The sequence below is a fragment of the Lipotes vexillifer genome, unplaced genomic scaffold, assembly GCF_000442215.2.
Source record: "Lipotes vexillifer unplaced genomic scaffold, Lipotes_vexillifer_v1.1 scaffold395, whole genome shotgun sequence".
Taxonomy (NCBI): Eukaryota; Metazoa; Chordata; class Mammalia; order Artiodactyla; family Lipotidae; genus Lipotes; species Lipotes vexillifer.
The window spans coordinates 6,732,887-6,757,277 of NW_006797390.1; the positions used below are offsets into that span (position 1 = coordinate 6,732,887).

At 53.2% G+C, this 24,391-nt stretch overlaps 1 protein-coding gene across 2 annotated transcripts in view; it reads left to right on the forward strand.

Annotated features, from left to right (window-relative positions):
• Nucleotides 1-4,034: 4,034 nt before the first annotated feature.
• Nucleotides 4,035-24,391, forward strand: part of DDX11 (DEAD/H-box helicase 11) — a 27,310-nt gene continuing 6,953 nt past the window's right edge. For both annotated transcript variants that reach the window (XM_007469463.1, XM_007469464.1), the window contains exons 1-17: nucleotides 4,035-4,178; nucleotides 7,544-7,792; nucleotides 8,234-8,323; nucleotides 8,628-8,776; nucleotides 15,064-15,109; nucleotides 15,872-15,979; nucleotides 16,142-16,229; nucleotides 16,615-16,826; nucleotides 18,315-18,467; nucleotides 19,256-19,302; nucleotides 19,615-19,694; nucleotides 20,527-20,571; nucleotides 20,672-20,739; nucleotides 23,239-23,277; nucleotides 23,449-23,560; nucleotides 23,697-23,828; nucleotides 24,319-24,389. In XM_007469463.1, the coding sequence (XP_007469525.1) occupies nucleotides 4,035-4,178; nucleotides 7,544-7,792; nucleotides 8,234-8,323; nucleotides 8,628-8,776; nucleotides 15,064-15,109; nucleotides 15,872-15,979; nucleotides 16,142-16,229; nucleotides 16,615-16,826; nucleotides 18,315-18,467; nucleotides 19,256-19,302; nucleotides 19,615-19,694; nucleotides 20,527-20,571; nucleotides 20,672-20,739; nucleotides 23,239-23,277; nucleotides 23,449-23,560; nucleotides 23,697-23,828; nucleotides 24,319-24,389 (1,833 nt within the window). The remainder of the gene's footprint in view (nucleotides 4,179-7,543; nucleotides 7,793-8,233; nucleotides 8,324-8,627; nucleotides 8,777-15,063; nucleotides 15,110-15,871; nucleotides 15,980-16,141; nucleotides 16,230-16,614; nucleotides 16,827-18,314; nucleotides 18,468-19,255; nucleotides 19,303-19,614; nucleotides 19,695-20,526; nucleotides 20,572-20,671; nucleotides 20,740-23,238; nucleotides 23,278-23,448; nucleotides 23,561-23,696; nucleotides 23,829-24,318; nucleotides 24,390-24,391) is intronic.

Below are 24,391 nucleotides of genomic sequence, written 5' to 3' on the forward strand. Positions count from 1 at the left end.
GGTAATGCAGACCGAGGCCTGGACAAGCCCGCCGCGCAAGCGCAGTGGCACAATAGGGGGCCGGCCCCCGCCGAGCCCCGGAGCGCGCACGCGCACTGGCGCGGGGCGTGCATCGCGACGGGCTTCCGTGGGGGACGCCGACACCGGCGAGTCGGGGTTTCAGGTTCAGTGGCGTCCGCTCGGACTCCTCGCCGGCCTGGTCTCGGCGGAGCAGCCCTCCCGCCGAGGAAGGTGAGTGCGGCGCCGAGGACGCGGAGCAAAATGAGAAAGGGCAGACTCCGGGGGAAATGTAGGGGGGCGGACCGGGCCGGCGGCGGGAAAAGGTCCCCGAGCTGGGGCGGGCTTGACATGTGATTGACAGGCCAGACACCAATGCAAGGGCTGGGGAGGCCGCGGGGCGGGACCTGGCCGTGAGCCGCCGGCCGCGGGGCGGATCCGCCGGCCGTGCGAAGCGCGCGTTCCTTACGTTGTAGTACCTGCTGGTCCCTGCAGCGCTACTGAATGTGCCGTTACCTGTCCCCCGCAGGTGAGGAAACAGGCTCAGGGATGTGGACTTTAGCACGGATGCAGCCGGGATCCCACATTGGGCAGTCTGACCCTAGAGCCCTCCTGCCGCTCGGGGGACCAAGGTGGAGCAGGAGTGCGATGGCTGGAATGGACCAGCGTGTGGGAGGCAGTGCCGTGAAAAGCGGAGAGAAATGTTAGCCCAATGTGAGAGCTCTGCGGGCGGAGCTGGGAGAGGGACAGAAGCAAGATGCGAATATGGGGTTGGGGCCAGCTCCGGATTCCCAGCAGGTGCGCTGGAGCCGGGTCGTCTCCCAGGTGTGTGGCGTTAAAGCACTTTAGGAGGGGGACAGTAGGATGGTACCTGGACGTGGACGTCTCATCAGCTCAGGCTGCCATAACAAAACGCCATAGTCTGGGTGGCTTAGACAATAGAAACTTCTGTCTCCCAGTTCTAGAGGCTGGGAATTCAAGGCCACAGTCCTTATAAGGGTTTAGGACCCCACTCTTAGGACTTCATTTAATCCTGATTACCTCCTTCATTTCATGTTAATTACTCCCTAAAAGCTCTGTCTGCAGATACAGCCTCACATTGGGGGTTAGGGCTTTAACGCATGAATTTGGAGGCGGGGTGGGGTGGGGGGACACGATTCAGTCTGTAGCAATAGTTTGTACTCAGGCAAATAAGTGATCATCGAAGGCTGAAGAAAATGAGCACTTTCAGGACTAACGTGCCCCTGAGGTGCTCTCACGTATCTTAGCCCATTTAATGAGCATGAGATTTGACTTCGCATTGGTGGGGAGTTCTAGGGAGAACTTGGGTGGGAGCTCGTGTCCACGCAGCCAGCCTGAAGAGGTCGGAAAAGTTCCACCAAACATCCTTAATAGCACTTAGTATATCCATTATTCATGGATTTAGCTAAACCCTTCTTTTAACTTATAGTTTAGCTTGTGCTGCTCCTGGAATAATGAGATCCGTAATTACCACCCACGGAGAAGTGGAATAATAATTACTTTTGTTCTGTATTGTTTCATGTTGTCATTCTAAAGTTTGGTAACCGAGTCTTTCCACCCTACTTACCCTGGTGGGAGGAAGATCAGAAATCTACAGCTTGGAGGCAGATGTGCTTTCAAATCTTGGATTCAAGCCCTTGCTGAGTGGCTGTGGGCAAGTCACTTAACCTTTCTGAGGTTCAGTTATTTCAGCTGTAAAATAGAGCTAATAAAAGTCCTGGCCACATAGGGTTGTGAGGTTATATGGAAGCAGTTTGAAACCATTAAAGAACTGGCCCTCGGCCTAAATATTTAAGTCATAGACTTCCTCTCCCCACCCCTCTGAGGAGCAGAAACCCTCCCCACGGCTCCCACCTCAAGCTGGCTATTCATTCATTCATCAAATTGTTCCTGAATGCCTGCTGAGTGCCAGAGCACCTGTTCTGAATGCTGGGGGCAGGGAAGAACAAGACAGACAAGGTTCCTCCTTTTATGCTATTTATAAATAAGTTCGCATAGTGCTAAGACCTATGAACAAAAGAAAGAGTACTTCAGATTAATGAGATAAAAAAATGACTTAAGCCGAGTGGTGTGTGTGTGTGTAGGGGGTATTTGACCACTGGAGGGCGGCACATACAGGGAGAGGCCTCTCTGAGGAGCTGAGCTGAGTCCTAAACGTCGAGGACTCCAAGCAGGCAGGGTCGGCAGGTGTGAGGCCCGGGCTGATTGGATCAGGGTGGGGTCCTCACCCAGCCGTCTCTAGGCTGCCCCGTGATCTGTCTTACAAGGAGAGGAGGGGTGGGTCAGATTTTTCTCTTGGGATTTAGAACCAGGAAACAAGAAGAGACTTCGCTTGGCAGTGGGAGCTGAAGCCAGAGGTCGAGGGGGCTGCAGGCAGGGGTGGCGTGTGCAGGCTGACTTTGGGGTAAAGTAGAAGCCGCCAAGCGAGCAGAGGAAGCCGGGCAGAGGCTCCACCTGGCCCGCGAGGACGGAGCGGGAGAATGGGAATCCGCGGGGCATCTGCGGGTGTTTACTGTTGGTGGGCTTCCTGGATCCATCTTGAAACCTGAGCCACTTTGCAGTTCTAGTCTGCAGGAAGTCCCACCCCGTCCATGGCTTCTGCTCTTGGCTTTTCCAGATGGTCTGTATTCTCAGTCTCAATATGTATCTTTTCAGTAAATCTCCCTTTTATTTATGCTAGTTCTCTTTTGCAGACACGTGAGTTGGACTCAAACAGAGCCATGTGGACCTGGGTTTGGATCCCTGGGTTTCCTTTCTGAGCTGAGTCTTTGAAGAGTTACTTAATTTCTGTAAGCGTCAGGATCCAACGGCCATCTGCTTACAGTGTTGTACAGATTAAAGGAGACGCCAGAAGTGGAAGGGCCTGCGGGGCGTTTAACACAGGGCAGGTGCTCAGAGTTTGTTAGGGCCGTTCTCCTTTCCCTTCACGTTTGAGTGGGTTTTTCCGATTACACACTTCCCTCTTGGATTGAGTTGTCCTGGTTTTAAGTCATCCTTATCGTTATCCCTCCACCTCGGTCCTCGTTTTAACTGCCCCTAAACTCTTAACTGGAAGAGCATCACGCAACTCCCTTCTCTCATAAATGAATTGGCGTGGTCACTGGTCTTCCTGAGGCCAGTTATGTAGCAAAGGCATAAATGGGATTTAGATTTATTCATATTTGTACTGAGGTGAGCTGGGCCTGCTTAAGTAGCTCAGAGCAGTGACTTCAAAGACAGAGTGGGGCCCGGATGGAAAATGGTGACTAAAGGAAGAAAGGGTGTGTCAAAGCTGTCTCAGAGAGCTCAGGGTCAGAAGAGGAGGAAAAAGGTGGAGTAAATGTGGAGCAGAGATGTTTTTCTTAGACCTGGGCCTGCAGGGGCAGAGAAGTGCTGAGGCCTCAGTTCTGAGCCAGGGCTCAGCCACCGTGCAGAGGGCCCTCCAGGCTGGGGCTCCAGGGAAGGCTCTTAGGGGGCGGCTCTGGTTTGTACTGAAGTGGCGGCTGGGATGAATTAGATGCAAACGGAAGATGCCTGTTGGGTAGGGATGGGTGTGGGACATGCAGAAAAGCTGTGCTCGGGATTCTCCGCCTGTGGGTCATGACCTCTTAGGTCTTCACAGCAGGGGCAAGAGAAGGAGTTTTGTCCTGCGATGTTGGCAGACATGTCTGGGAGATGTGGGAGAAGAAAAGTTAATGACTGCAGAAGTAATTACGGGCTCTCCAAAAGAAATCTCCAGGCCCTTAGAAAGGTGTGCACGTGGGCGGAGCGGCAGGGGTTCCCGTTAGGGCTTCCTGGGCCGCGTCGCCCTGTATCCCGTTGTGATGAAGGTTCCCAGATGGACAGCGACCGTGGCCAGGCCTCGTGGGGAGGCACGTGAGGGAAGGAGCATGGCCTCTGCTTGCAAAACATGTCCCTCCCGGGGAGGAAGTGCGTGACTAGTGTTGAGGTCCCTCCTAGGAACTGTTCAGGATCTCGGGCCAGTACTGCCTGACCCATCAGAGAGCCATTAGATTTTCTTTTTACCCCCCAGGACCATGGCTGACAAAACGGAGGAGGCTGGTGGCATCCACTTCCCTTTTCCCTTCACACCCTATGCCATCCAGAAAGACTTCATGGCAGCGCTGTACCAGGTGTTGGAGGCTGGCAAAATTGGGATATTTGAGAGTCCAACCGGCACCGTAAGTATTATTTGGGGCCTGAAGAGGGTCTAGGGAGACGCTGATGACAGGTCAGAGCCAGCGTGCTTGTCTGCACGTGCAGAGAGTCGTGGTTTGAGGTTGAGCAAAGTCGTTCTTTCTGAGTAGTGGCCGTTTCGGTCTATTAAACCGTTAAACACAGGCCCGGGGTCTGAGAAAAATTAGGCTAAAAGCAAATGAGAATTTTAATGACCATGGAAACCACGACCGTAGCACTGAAACCTTCCGGTTTTTCCTGGGCGCATGACCGCTTTGATGCTGAGAAGCGTAGAAATTACTCTGGCTTATCCACAGATCCGACATATCGGTTTACTGTCCAGGAACTGGGTTACTGAGGGCCGGAGGGGTCCAGTCCAGAGCCCCTCAGTTTTCCTTCCTGGCATGGGAGGAGGGGGTTTGTTAGAGGTTGGCCACAGAGGACTGTTAGGTTCCCACTTCTCTCTTGCCCTTTATTGCCTTCTAGAGCAAGTGCCGCGTGAGAGCGAGCTGCCTGTGTGGGTGTTGCTGTGACCTGGAGGACGAGGACCTTGAGGTCCTCTCCTCTGTGTCCCCGTCATCTGCGGGAAGCTTGGCACGGTCGGCCTCAGGGGGCTCTTAAGCTGTGTGTGTGTAATGAATGAACGAAGGAAAGTGACTTATTCCTTCTCATCCACTGACGGGAGTGTGTCACTCTCTCCTGGGATGACATGGTCTCCTGGGGCAGGAAGAGGGCAGACGGGCCACTCTCTTGTTCCGTTTTGTTCCTTCAGATACAGCGAGTGGGAGAGGCTCCGTTCTGCCAGTTCACACAATGTGGGTCATGAAGATACTGTGCAGAGTGAGGGTTTTTTGTTTTTTTGCTTTTTTTCGTTGCGTTGGGTCTTTGTTGCTGCGCGTGGGCTTTTCTCTAGTTGCGGTGAGGGGGGGCTACTCTTCGTTGTGGTGTACGGGCTTCTCATTGCGGTGGCTTCTCTTGTTGCGGAGCACGGGCTCTAGGTGCGTGGGATTCAGTAGTTGTAGCTCACATGCTCTAGAGCGCAGGCTCAGTAGTTGTGGCGCACGGGCTTAGTTGCTCCACGACATGTGGGATCTTCCCGGACCAGGGCTCGAACCCGTGGCCCCTGCATTGGCAGGCGAATTCTTAACCATTGCGCCAGCAGGGAAGCCCGAGGGGTTTTAAAGTAGCATCTTTCTACCAGCATCCGACCTTCCATTTACACCCAGTGCACGTGGGAACTTCCCTGGCGGTCCACTCTGCGCTTGCACTGCACGGGCCGTGGGTTCGATCTCTGCTTGGGGAACTAAGATCCCATGTGCTGTGCAGTGCGGCCAAAAATAAATAAATAAACCCGGTGCATGGGACTTCTCCTCTCCTGACCCACCCCACCAAAAGACTGGTTAGGGTCAGGAGCAACTTCCTGTAATTACATCTGAGGAGGTCAGGTCCCCATCCGACCACCTGCCACATCTGACATTGTTAAGCCTCTCATCTTCCTCTCTTTAAAGTCACATGAAACACTGAATCAAAGAACGGTGCCTGTCATTTAAAAAGTCACATTTATCAAACGTTGTTCCTTGGGCAGGTGCTTTTAAGTCTTTTAACTGTTTCTTAAGAAATATACTTGGGGGCTTCCCTGGTGGCCCAGTGGTTGAGAGTCTGCCTGCCGATGCAGGGGACACGGGTTCGTGCCCTGGTCCGGGAAGATCCCACATACCGCGGAGCGGCTGGGCCTGTGAGCCATGGCTGCTGAGCCTGCACGTCCGGAGCCTGTGCTCCGCAACGGGAGAGGCCACAACAGTGAGAGGCCCGCGTACCTCAAAAAAAAAAAAAAAAAAAGAAATATACTTGGATAGAATATGTTGAAATTACAAGCTTATGCCGCTGTTTCTCGCTTTATTGATTTTAGTCACTGGGACCTTCTTGTGATAGATAAGATGGAGCTTTCTTCCTGGTGTAGTTATATATTTTTAGGCTCCTTTTTTTCTTGAATAATCTTTTGTCTTTTTTTTAAGCGTCAATAGTTGTCTTTTAAAGGTTTGTGTAGTTTTTAAGGTACTTATGCCTGTTCTGCTCACCATCCAGTGGTCTCTCAGTATCATACTTCATCATAAAATTATTACCTTTGTCTGCCCGGGCTGCCATCACAAAACACCACAGATGGAGTGGGCAAAATGGCGGGAATTTATCGTCTCACAGTCTGGAGGCCGGAAGTCCCGAATGAGGTGTCAGCAGGGCTGTCCAGGCCCCACTCCTCTGCGTGTGGACGGCGGGCTTCTCCACGGCTCTTCCCATCGTCTGCCTTCCTTGCCTTTGTGTCCACATTTCCCCTTGTTACCAGGGTACCGGTCTTACTGGGTCAGGGCCACCCTCCTCTTAACTCAGTACATCTGCTATGACCCTATTTTCAAGTAGGGTCCCATTCTGAGACACTGGGGGTTAGGACTTGAACATGTGAATTTGGGGGGACACAATTCACCCCATATCAAGGACCTACGGGGAGAATTCTGGTCTTTAAACCAACAGTTGTGCTCCCCAGAGCAACTGGCTTGCTTTAACGTTTCCTGACACTGGGACTCATGGGGCTGATCACCTTCTGTCCACACGTTGGCTGCATCTCCTCCCCAGCGAGTCGTATCCGGGATTTCATGCTGTGCGTTTTTTTGGCTTTATTTTCTGGGCTGTTGATTCATTTTCTCCCAGTCTTCTAATTATGATGACCTGCAGTACTTATATGCAACTTGATAAGCCGCTTTCATTCTTTGAGGACCAGTGAGCCATATAATTAAAAGAATTTCACTTTTATTTCTCCCTTTTTCCTATTTTTTTCCCCCAGCCATTCTCTTGCCAGTTCCCTTCTTTTTCCTTCCTTTCCGAGGCTGGTCTTAGAGCACCCTCTGATATTTAAAGTCAGACCTCCCTTGAAGGCTTTATTAAAACGGGAAAGGTGGGCTTCCCTGGTGGTGCAGTGGTTAAGAATCCGTCTGCCAAGGCAGGGGACACAGGTTTGAGCCCTGGTCTGGGAGGATTCCACATGCCGCGGAGCAACTAAGCCCGTGCGCCATAACTACTGAGCCTGCGCTCTAGAGCCAGTGAGCCACAACTGCTGAAGCCCGCGCGCCTAGAGCCTGTGCTCCACAACAAGAGAAGCCACCGCAGTGAGAAGCCCCCGCACCGCAACGAGGAGTAGCCCCCGCTCGCCACAACTACAGAAAACCCGTGCACAGCAACGAAGACCCAACACAGCCAAAAATAAATAGAATAATATAAATAAATTTTTAAAAAAGCTTTAAAAAAACAAAACGGGAAAGGTCATTAGGGAAGCTTCGTTTCTCATCCTCTATTTCTGAGAACGTTTTTCTTCCCCTAGGGAAAATCCTTAAGTCTCATTTGTGGGGCCCTCTCCTGGCTCCGCGACTTTGAACAGAAGAAACGGGAAGAGGAGGAGCGTCTCCTTGAGGCCGGAGCTGACCCCTTAAACGATGGGAAGGACCAGGCCCCGTGTCCCCCACCCTCCTGCCAGCAGAGCCCAGGCTCCCCGAGGGCCGCTGGAGAGCCCGACTGGGTCACCCAGTTTGTGCAGAAGAAAGAAGAAAGGGACCTGGTGGACCGACTAAAGGTGAGATTGGGTTACGAGAGGTGGGGTGATCCGGAAACGGGGCCTCCGGAAGGATTTCGGGTGGATCCCGAAGCAGGACAGCTCGTGTCCTCGCGTTGCCTCTCAGCCCCCCGGCCACCGCCCTGGTGGATGGTGCTGCGCCCTCGCTGTCAGTAGTAAGCCGATGATGTCACCAGGCCTTCCCTAGGTTGGCGGTTCCCATTCTTCCCCAGGAAAGGAACTGCACCGTTGCCAGTGGCCACACGCGTCCCTGGCTGCAGACTCGCTTACGGGCTGCACTGGATGGAGAGCGTGGGGCTTCGGGAGGGAGGCGCGCACTTCCCACAGCAGTGAGCTCGACAGCTCGGCCGACAGGAGGCTGGCAGGGCAGGGAGGTGCGCGGGGGCCAGGGGCGGCTGGGGCTTCCTGCGGGGGTCTCCTTTCTGGCTCCCTCCCCTCCAGGAGGGGCAGGTCAGGAGGAAGAAGCGAGAGGAGCGCCTTCAGCAGGTCCGTCACAACGCGGTGCCGCTCAAGTTCGCAGCCAAGCGCATGGTGAGTGGCGGCCCATGTCCGGGTGGCGGCCCCCTGTGTGGGGCCTTCGGGTGCAGCTGATCCGGGCGAGCGCCGGGACCTCAGCCCCTCCCGGTGCCCTCTGGCTACGTGCTCCTCGCCCAGTAGCAGGGCAGCCTGCGCTGAGGGATTCATCCTGGGGCCTTGACACCCGTCGGTTGAGGCCCGTGTCGATGGCGTGTGTGTCGCTGCCCTTGGCCTGGCCACCAGAGGCTGCCTTGCCAGGGGGTGGGGCTCTGGCGCTGAGGTTTCTTTCTCTTTCCCCACTGGCCATGCTCCTCCGCAGAGACAGGAAGATGAAGAAACTGAGCGTCTCCTCCGCCTGAGCAGGGAGATGCTGGCGGCAGGCACGGGGCCCGAGCAGCTGGCCTGGGGGGAGGAGGAGCTGGTCCTCGCAGAGTACGAGAGTGACAAGGAGAAAGGCTCGGCCAGCGGGTGAGAGCGTGTCCCCTGCATCCCCTGCCCCGGGGTGGCTGTGCGGGGCTCCTTCCTCTCGGGCCCGGCTTCTTGGTCTCTCGTGGGGCACCGACGGGTGCCTGCCCTCTTCCCCCGGTGAGGCCCCTCCTCGGGGCACAAAGGATGACGACAGGGGCCCTTTCTCTGCCAGCTCAGGCAGGTGTCACCTCGGTACCCTCTGTGGTATTCTTGTCTCCACTCTGCACCCAGGACACCGAGCCCAGCAGGATGCTGTGCCTCGGGCGAGGTCACCAGCCGGCAATTTGAACCTCCGCTGGCCCGGCTCTAAGTCTCAGGCTCTTAATACCAAACTGAGCCGGGTGAGGCTTGTGATATAAGCCCTTGGGGTGTCCTCAGCCCGTGTTTTTCTTTTCACCTAAGGCTTGGCTTGGTCTAGGTTCATAGGTTTCTAATTTGTGAGCTGTAACTTCCTGGGTGAACTAGAAACGCTGAAGGTGACACTCGGGCCGTTTCTAGGCCACGCCGTCCCCGTGAGATCCTCCCCGTCATTCGTGCTTTAATTTCACAAATGCCCTTTGAACCTCTGCTGTCGGCGTGGCGCGTCCTGCCTCAGTGTTGGTGGCAGCTGACTGATGAGGATGATGGTTGCTGAGGGCTGGGGGGGCCACGGCAGGTTCTTGAAATACGGCGACAGTGATGTTTGCCCCATCGATCGACTCCCCCTCTTACAAACAGTTTCTCTGTAGCAGCGACGCTGTTTGAGTGCATTTTACCTACAGTAGAGTTTCTTTCAAAATTGGAGTCAGTCCTCTCACACCCTGCTGCTGCTTTGTCAACTAAGTTTATGTAATTTTCTAAATCCTTTGTTGCCATTTCAAGAGTCTTCACAGCATCCTGACCAGGATTAGATTCCATCTCAAGAAACCGCTTTCTTTGTTCATCCATAAGACGCAACTGCTCATCCATTAAAGTTCGTCATGGGATTGCAGCAGTTCAGTCCCATCTGCAGGCTCCACTTCTAATTCTAGTTCTCTTGCTGTTTTCACCACATCTGCAGTGACTTCCTCCACTGAAGTCTTGCACCCCTCCAAGGCATCCATGAGGGCTGGAATCAGTTTCTTCCAAACTCGTGTTCATGTTGATATTTTGACCTCTTCCTATGAATCACAAATGTTCTTAATAACATCTAGAATGGTGAATCCTTCCCAGAAGGTTTTCAATTGACTTTGCCCAGATCCATCTGTAGCTAAAGTCTTGCAAATGTATATCTGAAATAATAAGACTTGAAAGTCAAAGTTATTCCTTGAACCGTGGGCTGCAGAATGGATGTTGTGTTAGCAGGCATGAGACCAGCATTCATCTCACTGTCTGTCTCCATCAGAGCTCTTGGGTGACCAGGTGCATCATCAGTGAGTATTAATATTTTGAAAGCAACCTTTTTTTTCCAAAGCAGTAGGTCTCAACAGTGGGCTTAAAATATTCCATAAACTGTGTCATAAGCAGATGTGCTATCATCCAGGCTTTGCTGTTTCATCTGCAGAGCACAGGCGGGGTAGATTTAGCATAATTCTTCAGGGCTCTAGGATTTTCGGACGGTAAATGAGCACTGGCTTCAACTTAAAGTCACCAGCTGCATTAACCCCAACAAGAGAGTCAGCCTGTCCTTTGAAGTTTTGAAAGCCAGGCACTGACTTCTCCTCTCTCTGGAAGTCCTAGATGGCGTCTTCTTCCGATATAAGGCTGTTTCGTCTACACTGAAAATCTGTTGTTTGGTGTAGCCACTTTAGCTGCATCTTCCGGGTAACTTGCTGCAGCTGCTACCGCAGCACTCGTTGCTTCACTCTGCACTTTAATGTTATGCAGGCGGCTTCTTTCCTGAAACCTCGTGAGTCACCCTCTGCTAGCTTCAGACTTTTCTTCTGCGGCTCCCTCACCTCTCTCAGCCTTCACAGAAGTAAAGAACATTAGGGCCTTTCTCTGGATTAGGCTTTGATTACAGGAATGTTGTGGCTGGTTTGATCTTCTATCCAGACCACTCAGACTTTCTCCATATCAGCAATAACACCGTTTTACTTTTTTATTATTCCTGTGTTCACTGGGGCAGCCCTTTTAATTTCCTTCAAGAACTTTTCCTTTGCATTCACAGCTTGGCTGACTCTTTGGCGTAAGAAGCCAAGCTTTTGGCCTGTCAGCTTTCAATATGCCTTCCTCACTAAGCTTAATTCATTTTTATCTTTTGATTTAAAGTGAGAGACATGTGACCCTTCCTTTCACTTGAACACTTAGAGGCCATTGTAGGGTTATTAACTGGCCCAGTTTCAAGACTGTGTCTCGGAATAAGAGCCAAGGAGAGGGAGAGAGATGGGGGAATGGCTGGTCAGTGGAGCAGTCAGAACACACACGACATTTAACGGTTACGTTTGTCACCTTGTATGGGCATGGCTCGGGGCACCCAAGACAATTACAATATTAACATCAAGCGTCGCTGGTCACAGATCACCATGACAAATATGATAATAATGAAAGTTTGAAATATTGCGAGAATAACCAAAATGTGACGCAGAGACACTGAGTGAGCAAATGCTGTTGGAAAAATGGCACCGATAGATGTGCTTGATGCAGGGCTGCCACCACAGACTTTAAATTTGTAAAAAAAAAAAAAAAATGCAGTATCTGAAGAGCAGTAAAATGAGGTCTCTGCCTATAGTTGACGTGCAATATGCCTAAGTGTTGCTTCAACGTGTATATGTTGTGTAATGATTACCACCGTAAGGTTTAACACGTCTGTCACCTCACATACTTAACACTCTTTTGTGTGGTGAGAACGTTTGGGAGCTGCTCTCTCAGCAGCTTTCAGGTTTACAATACAGTGTTATTAACCACAGTCACCATGCTGTGCCTTACATGCCCAGGATTTATACACCTGATAATGAAGTTTGTACCCTTTGACCACCTTCACCCATTTCTCCACCCACCCCCTGCTGAGTCCCTAGCAAATCACCAGTCTACTTTGTTTCTATGAATTTGGTTTTTTTAGATTCCATACATGAGATCGTACAGAATTTGTCTTTCTCTCTGACACAGTTCACTTAGCAGTGCCCTCAAGGTTCATCCATATTATTGCAAGTGGCAGGATTTCCTTTTTTTAGTGGCTGAATAATATTCCGTTGTGTGTGTGTGTGTGTGTGTGTGTGTGTGTGTGTGTGTGTGTGTAAAACACCGTATTTTCTTTACCCATTCATCTGTCAAGGGACATTTAGGTTGCTTCCATGTCTTGGTTTTGTAAATACCATTGCAGTGAATGTGAGGATTCAGATATCTCTGAGATAGTGACTTCACTTCCATTGTATAAGTACCCAGAAGTGGGATTGCTGGATCATGTGGTACTTTTATGTTTTGAGGAGCCTCCATACTGTTTTCCATAGTGACTATACCGATTTACATTCCCACCAACAGTGCACTAAGGTTTCCCTTTTTCTCTACCTCCTCACTAGCATTTATCTCGTCTTTCTGATCATAGCCATTCTAACAAGTGTGAGGTAATATCTCACTGTGGTTTTGATTTGCATTTCCCTGATGGTTAGTGATGTTGAGCACCTTTTCATGCACCTGTACCTGTTTGCTATCTGTATGTTTATTTGGAAAAATGCCTATTCAGTTCCACTGCCCATTTTTAAATTGGATTATGTGTGGGTTTTGGTGTTTTTTGTGTTTTTTTGCTATTGAGTTGTATGAGTTCCCTACATATTTTGGATATTAACCCTTTATCAGCTGTATGGTTTTCAAATATTTTCTCCCATTCTATAGGTCGCCTTTTCATTTTGTTAATGGTTTCTTTTGTTCAGAAACTTTTTAGTTTGAAGTAGTCCCACTTATTTATTTTTGCTTTGTTGCTTGTACTTTTGGTGTCGTACCCAAAAAATCATTGCCAACACCAATGTCAAGGAGCTTTTTCCCTATGTTTTCTTCTAGGAGTTTTATGGTTTCAGGTTTCTTACATTTAAGTCTTTAATCAATTTTGAGTTAATTTGTGAGTGGTGTAAGATAGGTGTCTAGTTTCATTCTTTTTCATATGAATATCCAGTTTTCCCAGCACCATTTGTTGAAGAGACTGTCTTTTCTCCATTGGGTATTCTTGGCCCCCTTTTCAAATTAGTTGACTGTATACACAGGGGTTTATTTCTGGGCCCTCAATTCTGTTCTGTTGGTCTATGTGTCTGCTTTTATGCCAGTACTGTACTGTTTTGATTACTATAGTTTTGTAATATAGTTTGGTATCAGGAAGTGTTGATACCTCCAGCTTTGATCTTCTTTCTCAAGATTGCTTTGGCTATCTTTCCTGGTTCTGTATGATTTTTAGGGTTGTTTTCTCTATTTCTGTAAAAAATGGCATTGGAATCTTGGTGGGGGTTGAGTTGAATCTATAGATGGCTTTGGGTAGTATGGGCATTTTAGTAGCATTAATTCTTCTGATTCATAAACGGCCTATTTTTCCATTTGTTTGTGTCTTCATCAATTTCTTTTATCAAAATCTTGTAGTTTTCAGCCTACAGATTTTTCAGCTCCTTGGATAAAGTTATTCTTAAGTATTTTATTGTTTTTATGCCATTGTAAATGAGATTGTTTATTTCTTTTTCAGATAGTTTGTTGTTAGTCTATAGAAATGCAACTGACTTTTGTATGTTGATTTTTGAATCCTGCAACTTTACTGAATTTGTTTATTAGTTCTAACAGTTTTTTGATCAAATCTTTAGGGTTTTCTACATATAAAATCATGTTATCTTCAAACAGACAATTTTACTTCTTCCTTTCCAAATTGGATGCATTTTATTTCTTTTTCTTGCCTGATTGTTCTGGCTAGGACTTTAGTACTATGTAGAGGATGAGTGTTAAGAATGGGCACCCTTGTCCCTGATCTTAGAGGAAAAGATTTCAGCCTTTTACCACTGAGTGTGATGTTAGCTGCGGGCTTGTCACATATGGCCTCATTGTGTTAAGGTATGTTCCTTCTATTCAATTTGTTGAGAATATTTATCATGAGAGGATGTTGAATTTTGTCAGATGCTTTTTCTGCATCTGTTGAGATGATCATATGATTTTCTTTCATTTCATTAATGTGATGTATCACATTTATTGATTTGCTTATGTTGAAACATCCTTGCATCCCAGGGATAGATCCTACTTGATCGTGAAATATCTTTTTAACGTGCTGTTGAATTTGGTGTGCTTTGGTTGAGAATTTTTGCATCTCTATCCAGCAGGGATACTGCCCTGTAGTTTTCTTTTCCTCTGGTACCCTTACCGACTTTGGTATCAGTAACGCTGGCCTCATGAGATGAGTTTGGGAATATTCCCTGCTCTTCGGTTTTCTGGAAGCGTTTGAGAAGGATTGGCATTCTTTCTTTAATTATTTTATTTATTTATTATCTATTTATTTTTTTGCGGTACGCGGACCTCTCTCTGCTGTGGCCTCTCCCATTGCGGAGCACAGGCTCCGGACACGCAGGCTCAGCGGCCATGGCTCCCGGGCCCAGCTGTTCCGCGGCATGTGGGATCTTCCCGGACCAGGGCGCGAACCCGCGTCCCCTGCATCGGCAGGCGGACTCCCAACCACTGAGCCACCAGGGAAGCCCTTCTTTGATTATTTGGTAGAATTCACGGTGAAACCATCTGGTTGGGCTTTTCCATGTTGGTGCTCAGAGTCCTGCCCTGAGGCACCGGTTTCAGGGCCTGAATTAGAACTAACACTTGTGATCCCGCCCAGGGCTGAGATGCCAACTGCTCTACGTGTCCCCATCTCTCTCTGGCGGGGGACAGGAGCAGCCAGTGCCCCGTGGCCTTTCCTGCTCTTTTGCTCCTCCCCAGGGGATGAGGTAAAAAACTTCAGTGGAGTTTGCGAATATTCAAGGAAAAAGTACTCGCTAGGGTCCAGGCCAGGGCCACCAGTCCTGCAGCTTAGCTTCTGTGGCTTCCGACGCCCTGGGTTCGGGGGATAGCAGCCTCTGAGGACACACCCACCTGGTTCTGAACACAAGGTGTTCTTCACTCCCTCCTACACGCCGCCCCTCATGGGGTCCTGCCGACTTTGTCCCCATGTGGCGTGTGATTTAAATCCCGGCCTTTCACACAGAGCTGCCTGAGCAATCCTCTGTTGACCAGGAGGCCGACCCTGTTGATAACTCCTCTCTGAGAGCCCTAGACAATGCACATTTCTGCCTTTAAAAATTGAAGTTCCAGGTGAATAAAAACAAAACACAAAAGTCCGAGAAGACTTTTTCCGTGCTGTGTGTTTTTTCCCCTCTCAGAGTAGACGCGGATGAGGATGACCTGGAGGAAGAACATGTAACTAAGGTGAGACACCAGGTCCTGGGTCTCCTGTGACCGACCCAGGTCCAGGGAGGAGGTGGGAGCCCCTGAGTCTCCAGGTGCTCACTTGGCAGGGGGGCTGGGTCCTCGGGAGACGCCTGCACCCCAGGGCGTCGAGGGGCAGCCTCTCCACTGGGGGTGGCAGGAGGTGGGGGGACGGGTGCTCTGCCCCTGGCTCTCAGTGGCTCGTCCCCTGTCCTCTGGTCTGAATTTGCATTTGCCTGGGGTGCTGGGAGCTGTGTGTGGTTCTGACGCTGCTCAGGCTACGTGTGTATGGGACTTCGGGTTTCTCTGTTGACATTAGATACCCCCCCACCGCCCTTTTCCTCTCTTCCTCCCTGGCTCTCCTAAATCTTGGAGGGGCGCACAGAGAGGTGAGCTCAGCCTCCTCCTCCTTCGCCCCCCGAGCCCTGGGAAGTGCATGGGGACCCGCCCGCCTCGCTCCCTCCTACACCCCAGACTCTCGGAGTCCTCCCTGTGTCAAGAGCCACCACTGAGGGGAAGCTCCCTTTCCTGAGATGACCGAGCCTCCCAGAGGGGCAGGAGCAGGGGCCCAGCGTGACCAAGGGGAGGGGGACGCCCTGGCCTGAGGGCTCGCAGAGGTCTTCCCCGGGGGCAGTCGCCTTCCTCAGGTCTGTGTCCCGGCTGCCCTCTCCATTCCCTCGGCCTCTCAGGCCCCAGCCCTCCTCGCTGTGCCGAGAACGTTTGGGGTTGACACTCTGCCCTGAACCCCGCTCCCCTGAGCAGATTTACTACTGCAGTCGGACGCACTCGCAGCTGGCCCAGTTCGTGCACGAGGTGCAGAAGAGCCCCTTCGGCAAGGACACTAGGCTCGTCTCCCTGGGCTCTCGGCAGGTGAGCGCAGGCGGGGGGGCGGACGAGCAGGGCGGGACTGGCCTCTGTGCCTTGCTGGTCCTTGGAAGGAAGGACCTGCTCCTGGAAGGCGGGCAGCCCCGGTGGCTTGCTCTGTGTCGCTTAGCCAGCCCCGTGTCCTTTACCTTCTCCTCTGTCTTGTAGAATCTTTGTGTCAATGAAGATGTGAGAAAGCTGGGTTCTGTGCAGCTCATCAACGACCGCTGTGTGGAGCTGCAGAGAAGCAAACACGGTAGCCGCCAGCACCCCGAGGCTGTAGGGAGGGCCGCAGGGAAGTGTGCAGGCCTGGGACGAGCGGAAGCAGCCCCGGGACGGGGGAAACGGCGGGAACGAGGGCAGAGCAGACCTGGCTTCCTTCCTAAAGGGCCTCACATGGGGAAAAAGTTCTTTTTGCTTTTAAGTCCAGATTTAGTCCAGTACCCTGGCTAGGAGGCGATATCATAGGCCTCTTCTAGAGAAGACGAGGTAAAATGCCAGGATGTTTCCAAGAGTCCGTAAGCAGCAGTTCCGGAAGGGTTTAGCGGCCCCGCCCCGTGGTACAGACCCCCTTCTGGCCCCGCGGTCAGAACCTCGGCTGAGCTGCTTTCTGCCTTTGCCCCTGTGCCTGCGCCTCTCAGAGAAGAAGGGAGCCGTCGAGGAGGAGGAGCCCGGGCGGAGGAGGAGGCTGGAGCCGCGGACCACCTGCCCCTTCTACAGCCGCAAGCAGCTGCAGCTCCTCCGGGACGAGGTCCTGGTGGAGGTGAAAGACATCGAGCAGCTGGTGGCCCTGGGGAAGGAGGCTCGGGCCTGTCCCTACTACGGGAGCCGGTTCGCCATTCCAGCAGCCCAGGTGAAGACCCCGGAGGCTGGGCGGTGGCTCTCGGCTCTGAGCGGGGCCCAGGCGGGGGTTATCGCTCCTCTTTCGGTTCAGGAGGGTGTCACCGGCCATGGTTGTCTGCCCGACACACCGCCCACTGAGGACACGTCACCCACTCTCTCCTGGTACATAGGGTTGGAGGAGGCCCCAGGTGCCTAGGTGGCTCTGGGCGGCAGGGACAGTTGGCGTCCTGGGGGATGGCACGTTAGCGCCAGAGCAGAAACTAGAGTGCCGTGGGGAGCTACGGGGCGTAAAGGTCTTTCCAGGTGCCCTTTGGGTGTGTAGTTGTCCCACCTCGCGCACCGGCCTGTGGCACAGGTGGAGACCCTTCCCTAGACTTACTGTGTGGAGTCAAAAATGATACTATTGTTATTTGGTGGTATGATTTAACTGTTTCCTTTCTACTCCCTTAATTTGAATGACTTTTGGAAATAACGTATCATTTATGGAGAATTTCATATAATCAAGAGAAGACTTCCATAGATTTTTAAAGATGCAGGGAACTGTGTTAGTACTGCTAACATTACTTGGCAGTTAGATGCTTGTCAGTGTGCTGCCTGGAACTGAGTGTGAGGGTCACCGAGAAGCTGGAGAGCCCTCCCAGCCTCACGGTGGTCTCAGCCCTCCTGGGGTCTGGACACACTTGGGTGCCAATATAGTGAGATATCCTGAAACTCTTTTGATCTTGACTTTTTAAGGCACTTTTCACGTTGTTTTTGTTTATAGCAGCCCACTGAAATAGCTAAGGCAGGTATTATTCATATTCTACACGTGAGGACCCCCGGGACCCCGAAAGGTTAAGTGATTGATCTGTTTTCTCACAGCAAATGAATAATGGAGCCAGTGTTAAAACCTGGGCCTTAAGTTTCCAGTTCTTTGGATTTTCACTTTATCGGTATCCTTTCAACTGGAAAATCGTCATAACGACACGGCACCTGAGAAATTGAGAGAGTGCTTTTATTTTTGTTACCCCACCTCCCCCCTCTTAACCCTCATTTGAGATAGACTTCCTCAAGCCCGTTTTGCAGACGAGGAAACCGAGGCTCAGAAAGGTTGACTGTCCCAGAGTCACACAGCTGGGAAGTGGCGGCTCCAGGGCCAGAACCCAGGGCTGCTTTCTGGGGCCCCAGTGCTGTCACAGCGTGTTGAGGGACCTTGGTGCTTTAGGGGCTGCGTTGGGGGCGCAGAAGGGGCTCCGCAGCAGGGGCTCCAGGCTCCTCCGCCCTTCCACCCTTGGTCCACTCAGAAGTGCTGTCGGCTCCAGTTTTATCTGTTCCGTAGCTGACGTTCCACATAAGACTTTCCAGGGAAGGTTCTCGAGCGCAAAGCACAGTGCACTGCTCTAGCTTTCTCTCTGGAGTGCCCGCCTATGCGTGTTCCGTGCTGGACCTACCGGGTGGCTGGGCCCACCCACTGTGGCAGGGGTCCTGCTCCCACGTCAGGCCGCCTCTCCCCCTCCAGCTGGTGGTGCTGCCCTACCAGATGCTGCTGCACGCGGCCTCCCGGCAGGCGGCGGGAATCCGGCTGCAGGGCCAGGTTGTGGTCATCGACGAGGCCCACAACCTGATCGACACCATCACTGGCATCCACAGCGTGGAGGTCAGCGGTTCCCAGGTGGGTCGGCCTCTGCCTTCCCAGGCCAGGGCCTGCCGCGGGGGGCAGCGGGCGCGCTGAGCCGAGGCCGGGGCTCCCCAGCATGACTTGGGACGGGACCCAGCCCAGGCAGTGGGCACTTTGCTTGCTTCTCCCCAGCCTGTGTTGCCCACAGAGTCCTCCAGGCCAGGGTGCTGCTAACTAGGTCTCTGTGACCCGGATGGTGGCATGAGAAGCGGGGGTCCTTGTGCAGCTGGATGTTACTGTTGATGCTGCTTTGAGGGATGCTTAAGGTTTTCTGAAAGCCGCTGTTCATTGCCCATTATGTGCCCGGCACCACGTGGGGTGCCTCTGATTTTCACGCTTACTCTGCATCGGGCTGGTGGCTGCTTTATGTAGAGACTCGGAGGCTGAGAGAGGGTTAAGCGCTGCCCCTGAGGTCAGCCTGGGATTTGACCAGCGGTTTCTGACCCTCAGGCCCATGTGACACCCACCCCCTGGACTGGCCAGTGCCAGCTGGCCTGGCCTGAGCCATGACGGTTGTCTTGAACCGGCTCTTCTAGCAGACAGCATGTCCTTCCCACCCCAGGAAGCACACCAGCAGGAACGTTTGTTACCTGCGAGTCATCGTCTTCCCCTTTCCCTGACCCTCAGCGGATGCCGCTGCACCAGCCCCCCTTCACCTCGACTGCCCCCCAAGTGTCCTGGGCTGGTGTTGTCCAGGCATCGTCGAGGGCATCTCTGGCACGGCCCCAGGCTGCTGGTCTAGGGCCTGCTCTGCCATCACATCGCTCTCTGTTCTCCCCCAGCTCTGCCAGGCCCACTCCCAGCTGCTCCAGTACACGGAACGATACGGGTGAGATGTTGCCTCCCGAGGGGTTGGGAAGGCCCTGCTCAGCCTCAGCACCCCAAAGACAGCCTGTGAGAGGAGGCACCGGGGTAGCATCTGGCCGGCCCAGCATGCTGGGGGCCCGTGTGCCTTCGCCTCCTGTTCGTTAGGCGTGCACCCCAGGAGGCCGTGCAGGCCCTGGGCCACAGTGAGCCACCCTTCTGGGAGAGTGTGTAGCTCGTGACCCAGTTGGGAAGACAGCAGACAGGAGGGCCTCAGCTCAGGCACCGGGAGGGGAAGTCGGGGTCCTCCCGCTGATGTCCACTGGCTTCTCCCCAGGAAGCGCTTGAAGGCCAAGAACCTGATGTACATCAAGCAGATCCTGTATGTGCTGGAGAAGTTTGTGACTGTGCTGGGCGGTAAGGAGCATCCCCGCCCTGCGGCCAGCTGCTGAGCCTGCTGGGTTCCGTTTCCCAGATGCCAGTCAGGACCCCTGGGGTTTCTGTCTCTCAGGAGTTGCCTTGGCCATTGATTTAGAAAATTCTTATTTGTCCGGCCTTAGACCTTTGTTTAGAGCCCTGGTTGATTTACCCCTGTTCTGAGTCCTTTTCATTTTGCCAGGCCCGACTCCACAGGTGGCAGTAATAATAATCTATTGTGATATAAAGGTGTGTATGACACTTTACGTCACAGTGATGGGACTCAGGACTCGGGTGCTCCTGTGAGGAAAGCAGCGCAGGCACGGTAACCCTCAGGCCAGTAAACTGAAGCCCAGAGCAGAGGTGACCGGCCTCTGGTTCGTGAGCCCGGTGAGAGGGACTGGAGTCTTCTGGCTCCGGGGCCCACACTTCTTTGTGTTATTCGGAGCCACACGACTTCCCTCTGGCAGTTGCTATGAGAGCTTTTAAGGGCAGAAAGGCAGCAGGGCTTTCTGGGGGATCGGTCTCACGTTGATGCTCTTCACGTGTCTCTGCCGTGCAGCCTGGGCGTCTCCTGCTGGCGCCCGTGTGGAGTGGGGTGTCCCTATCCCCGCCTCCTCGGAGGATGTGGGAAAGGATGACATCGCCAGGCTCGGGGTCAGACCTTGAGGCCCCCCCCGGGCCCCCCTGCCCCCTTCGTGGGGCCTTTGGATGCTGTAAATGGCAGAAGACCCCTTCAGATAGGAATGTTCTTACTCGATAACTACAGAGCAGAGGGAGAAGGTGGGGGCCAGAGGCCCACCGTCCGGACCTGTTTGATTCTCTTTTGTAGGGAACATCAAGCAAAACCCCAATACCCAGAGCCTCTCTCAGGCAGGTAAGAGCAGGTGGGAGCCGTCTCTGAGCTGCCCTCTGGGGCCCGGAGGCCACGGTCCTCAGAGCGAGGACTTTAGGGCCCTTTGCTTGTTTGCTCTTAGGGACGGAGCTGAAGACCGTCAGCGACTTCCTCTTTCAGAGCCAGATCGACAACATCAACCTGTTCAAGGTAGGTTTTCACCTTTGTGTGGCACATCCAGGTTCCTTTTCTGCCCGCCCCCTGTGGGCGGAACAGCGTTAAGATGGTGGAAGGAATAGAAAGTAAATTCCGTCTGTCCTTGAGCAGCCTAGAGGTCCGAGGGTCTGTAGAATCACTGTACCTAACCCTCACACACAGCTCGTGTCGCAGGAGGGCAGAGTCTTCAGCCTGGGGCGGAGGGTCACAGGGAGCCGTACCTTCCTCTCTGTAATAAGCGGACGCTCGCAGGTGCCTCCCCTCCACCTGTCTTCGGGCACAGTCTTCCCGGGCGCTGGGCAGAGCACGAACGACTTTGCGGTCCAGCTGTCGGGCTGAGGTGCCTGAGAGCGCGGCTAGGGTGCTTGGCCTGGGTTGGGCCCAGCCTCAACCTTTGCTCCCTCCAGATGGGGCACAGGCTCTGTTGCTTGACAGACCACCTTAGTGAGTCCGGTTTGCTGACGACACAGAGCACCGTGTCCAGGGCAGCGCGTGGGTCCCGTGACTCCAAGGGAGGGGCACCACGTCATTCAGTCTCTCCAGCTCAGGAGGACAGCACGCCGCGCACACGAGGGGGCTGGTTGTGCTTGGCGGAGCCCGGGGCGACCCAGCTGCACGGGCTCGAGGCCCCGCTCCCCCTTCCCCTTCACACCAGCTGCCCCCTGGCCTGGTCGCTGCCATCCCCCGCCAGGTGGGCGGCAGGCTGAATGGCCTTGGATTCCTTTTCCTCTCGCCTCGCATCCACATGCTGCCAGGCCCTGACCCCGTGCTCTCATCCCATAGCTGCTGCCCCAAAGCAGGCGGTTGCCCTCCTTGCTCCTTTCTGGTCTCTGGTCCTGTTCTTTGCCTCCTGTCTCTTTTACAGACTACAGTCCGGTGACGTTTTTTCTTTTTTCTCTTTGGCCACACCACACAACTTGCAGGGTCTTTAGTTCCCCGACCAGGAATCAAACCCACACCCTCGACAGTGAAAGCGCGGGTTCCTAACCACTGGACCACCAGGGAGTTCCCCAGTGAATCTTTTTTTTTTTTAACATCTTTATTGGAGTATAATTGCTTTACAATGGTGTGTTCGTTTCTGCTGTATAACAGTGGATCAGCTATATGTAACACATATCCCCATATCCCCTTCGTATCCCACCCCTCTAGGTGGTCACAGAGCACTGAGCTGATCTCCCTGTGCTATGCGGCTGCTTCCCGCTAGCTATCTGTTTTACACTTGGTAGTATATATAAATCCATGTCACTCTCTCACTTCATCCCAGCTTACCCTTCCCCCACTGTGTCCTCAAGTGTGTTCTCTACGTCTGTGTGCATCTTTATTCCTGCCCAGGCCCTAGGTTCATCAGTACTGTTTATTTATTTAAATTTATTTATTTACTTATTTTTTGGCTGTGTTGGGTCTTCATGGCTGCACACAGGCTTTCTCTAGTTGCAGCAAGTGGGGGCTACTCTTTGTTGCGGTGCACGGGCTCCTCGTTGCGGTGGCTTCTCTTCTTGCAGAGCGTGGGCTCTAGGCGTGCGGGCTTCGGTAGTTGTGGCTCATGGGCTCTAGAGCACAGGCTCAGTAGTTGTGGCGCACGGGCTTAGTTGCTCCGTGGCATGTGGGATCTTCCTGGACCAGGACTTGAACCCATGTCCCCTGCATTGGCAGGTGGATTCTTAACCACTGCGCCACCAGGGAAGTCCCAGTACCGTTTTTTTTTTAATTCCATATATGTGTGTTAGCATGTGGTATTTGTTTTTCTCTTTGTGACTTACTTCACTCTGTATGACAGACTCTACGTCCATCCACCTCACTACACACATAATGCAATTTCGTTTCTTTTTATGGCTGAGTAATATTCCATTGTGTATATGTGCCACATCTTCTTTACCCATTCATCTGTCGATGGGCAGACACTTAGGTGGCTTCCATGTCCTGGCTGTTGTAAATAGTGCTGCAAGGAACATTGTGGTACATGACTCTTTCTGAATTATGGTTTTCTCATCCTCAGTGAATCTTAATGGAAGATGGCCCCTTTTCAGAGATCTTCAGGGGCTCCACACCCCTCATCTTGCACATTGTGCTCACAACCAAGCTCCTCCACGTGCCCCTGACCTAGCCCAGCTCTCCCTTCTGTGTTGTGCTTTTGCTCATAGGATTTTTGAAAAACTACCTCTTAATCCTCAGGGTCCAGCTTTGCTGTCATGGTGCAGGAGAGCAGAGGGGACGTGGCCATCACCAAGCACCTTTAGAGAGGGGAGGCTGTGCCGTGCTGCCGAGTCCCTCCTGTGGCAGGGCACCGTGTGCGCGCGTATGCGTGTGTGCGCGCGCGCGCACGCAGCAGGGGGACAGTGGCAGAGGGGAGGCCTCAGGCAGGAGGGTGATGGGACCACAAGAGGCGCTTTGGGCACCTGGGGGGTGGCGTGGGCCTGCTCCTGTCCTTTGGAAGGTGGCTTTCTCCAGCTGGACTTGTTTCCCCGGCGCCTCTGGCTGGGTTTGCTTTCGCAGGTGAAGCGCTACTGTGAAAAGAGCATGGTCAGCAGAAAGGTACGTGTCCCTTCGCGCGGGCCCCCGTCGCTGTCCTCCGTGCATCTCTTCTCCTGGCCTGCCGAACCTCCGAATGCCCTGTCTCCGTGCTCACCGTGCGGCAGCTCGCCGGGGGCGGGGAGGGGCCCGTCCGGCCCCCTCTCACGACCACTGCTCTCATCCCTGTCCCAGCTCCTCGGCTTCACAGAGAGGTACGGGGCGGTCCTGGCGCCCTCCAGGGAGCAGCCCAAACTGTCCGGGTTCCAGCACTTCCTGCAGAGCCTGCAGCCAGGGGTGCCTGCGGGTGAGTCAGAGGGGGAGCCTGGGCAAGAGCTGGCCTTCCTCATGCATGGTCTTCCCGGAGGGTGGCTTTAGCCCAGGTGCAGGGAGCCCCCGCTGTCCGGGCTCCCAGACCCTCCTCCTTCCTCTGCTCCGTGCAGCTCCTGCAGCCCCTGCGGAGGAGGGGGAGGACAGGGCACTGAGGCCCGCTTCCCCGCTGATGCACATCGAAGGCTTCCTTGCAGCTCTCACCACTGCCAACCAGGATGGCAGGGTCATCCTGAGCCGTCAAGGTAACCCCGGGAGGAGCCAGCCTGGAACCAGGCTGCTTTACTTCCATCTGGTACCCCACCAGCTTGGGATGCAGAAATGGGTGAAAACTGGCCACCTGTGACCCACGCCAGTAGTCAAGGGGGTGAGGAGGGATGCAGAGGTGCTGGGCTGCTGGCTGGTCTCGGGCCAGGTTGCCAGAGACTCCACGTAGCCCAGTGTGAAGGTCAGGTGGGCTTTGTTGGAGTCGTGGCTCCATCACCTATGAGCTGCGTGACTTGGACCAGTTTCTCCCTAAATGTCAGTTCTTCATGTGAAAAGGGAGACAGTCCTGCCATCTACCTCAGGGTTGTCCTGGAGATGAAATGGGTCTAATTTAAAGAGAAAGTTTTATCTCTTATGGCTTCTACATGGACCCGACTGGACATCCCCTTTGTCTCAGGCAGATGGAGGTCTCTGTTGGGCCTGCACCTGCCCTTCTCCATGTAGCTGTCTTTCTCTGTCTTTCTTTAGGCAGCCTCAGTCAGAGCAGCCTCAAATTCCTGCTCCTGAATCCAGCCGTGCACTTTGCCCAGGTGGTAAAGGA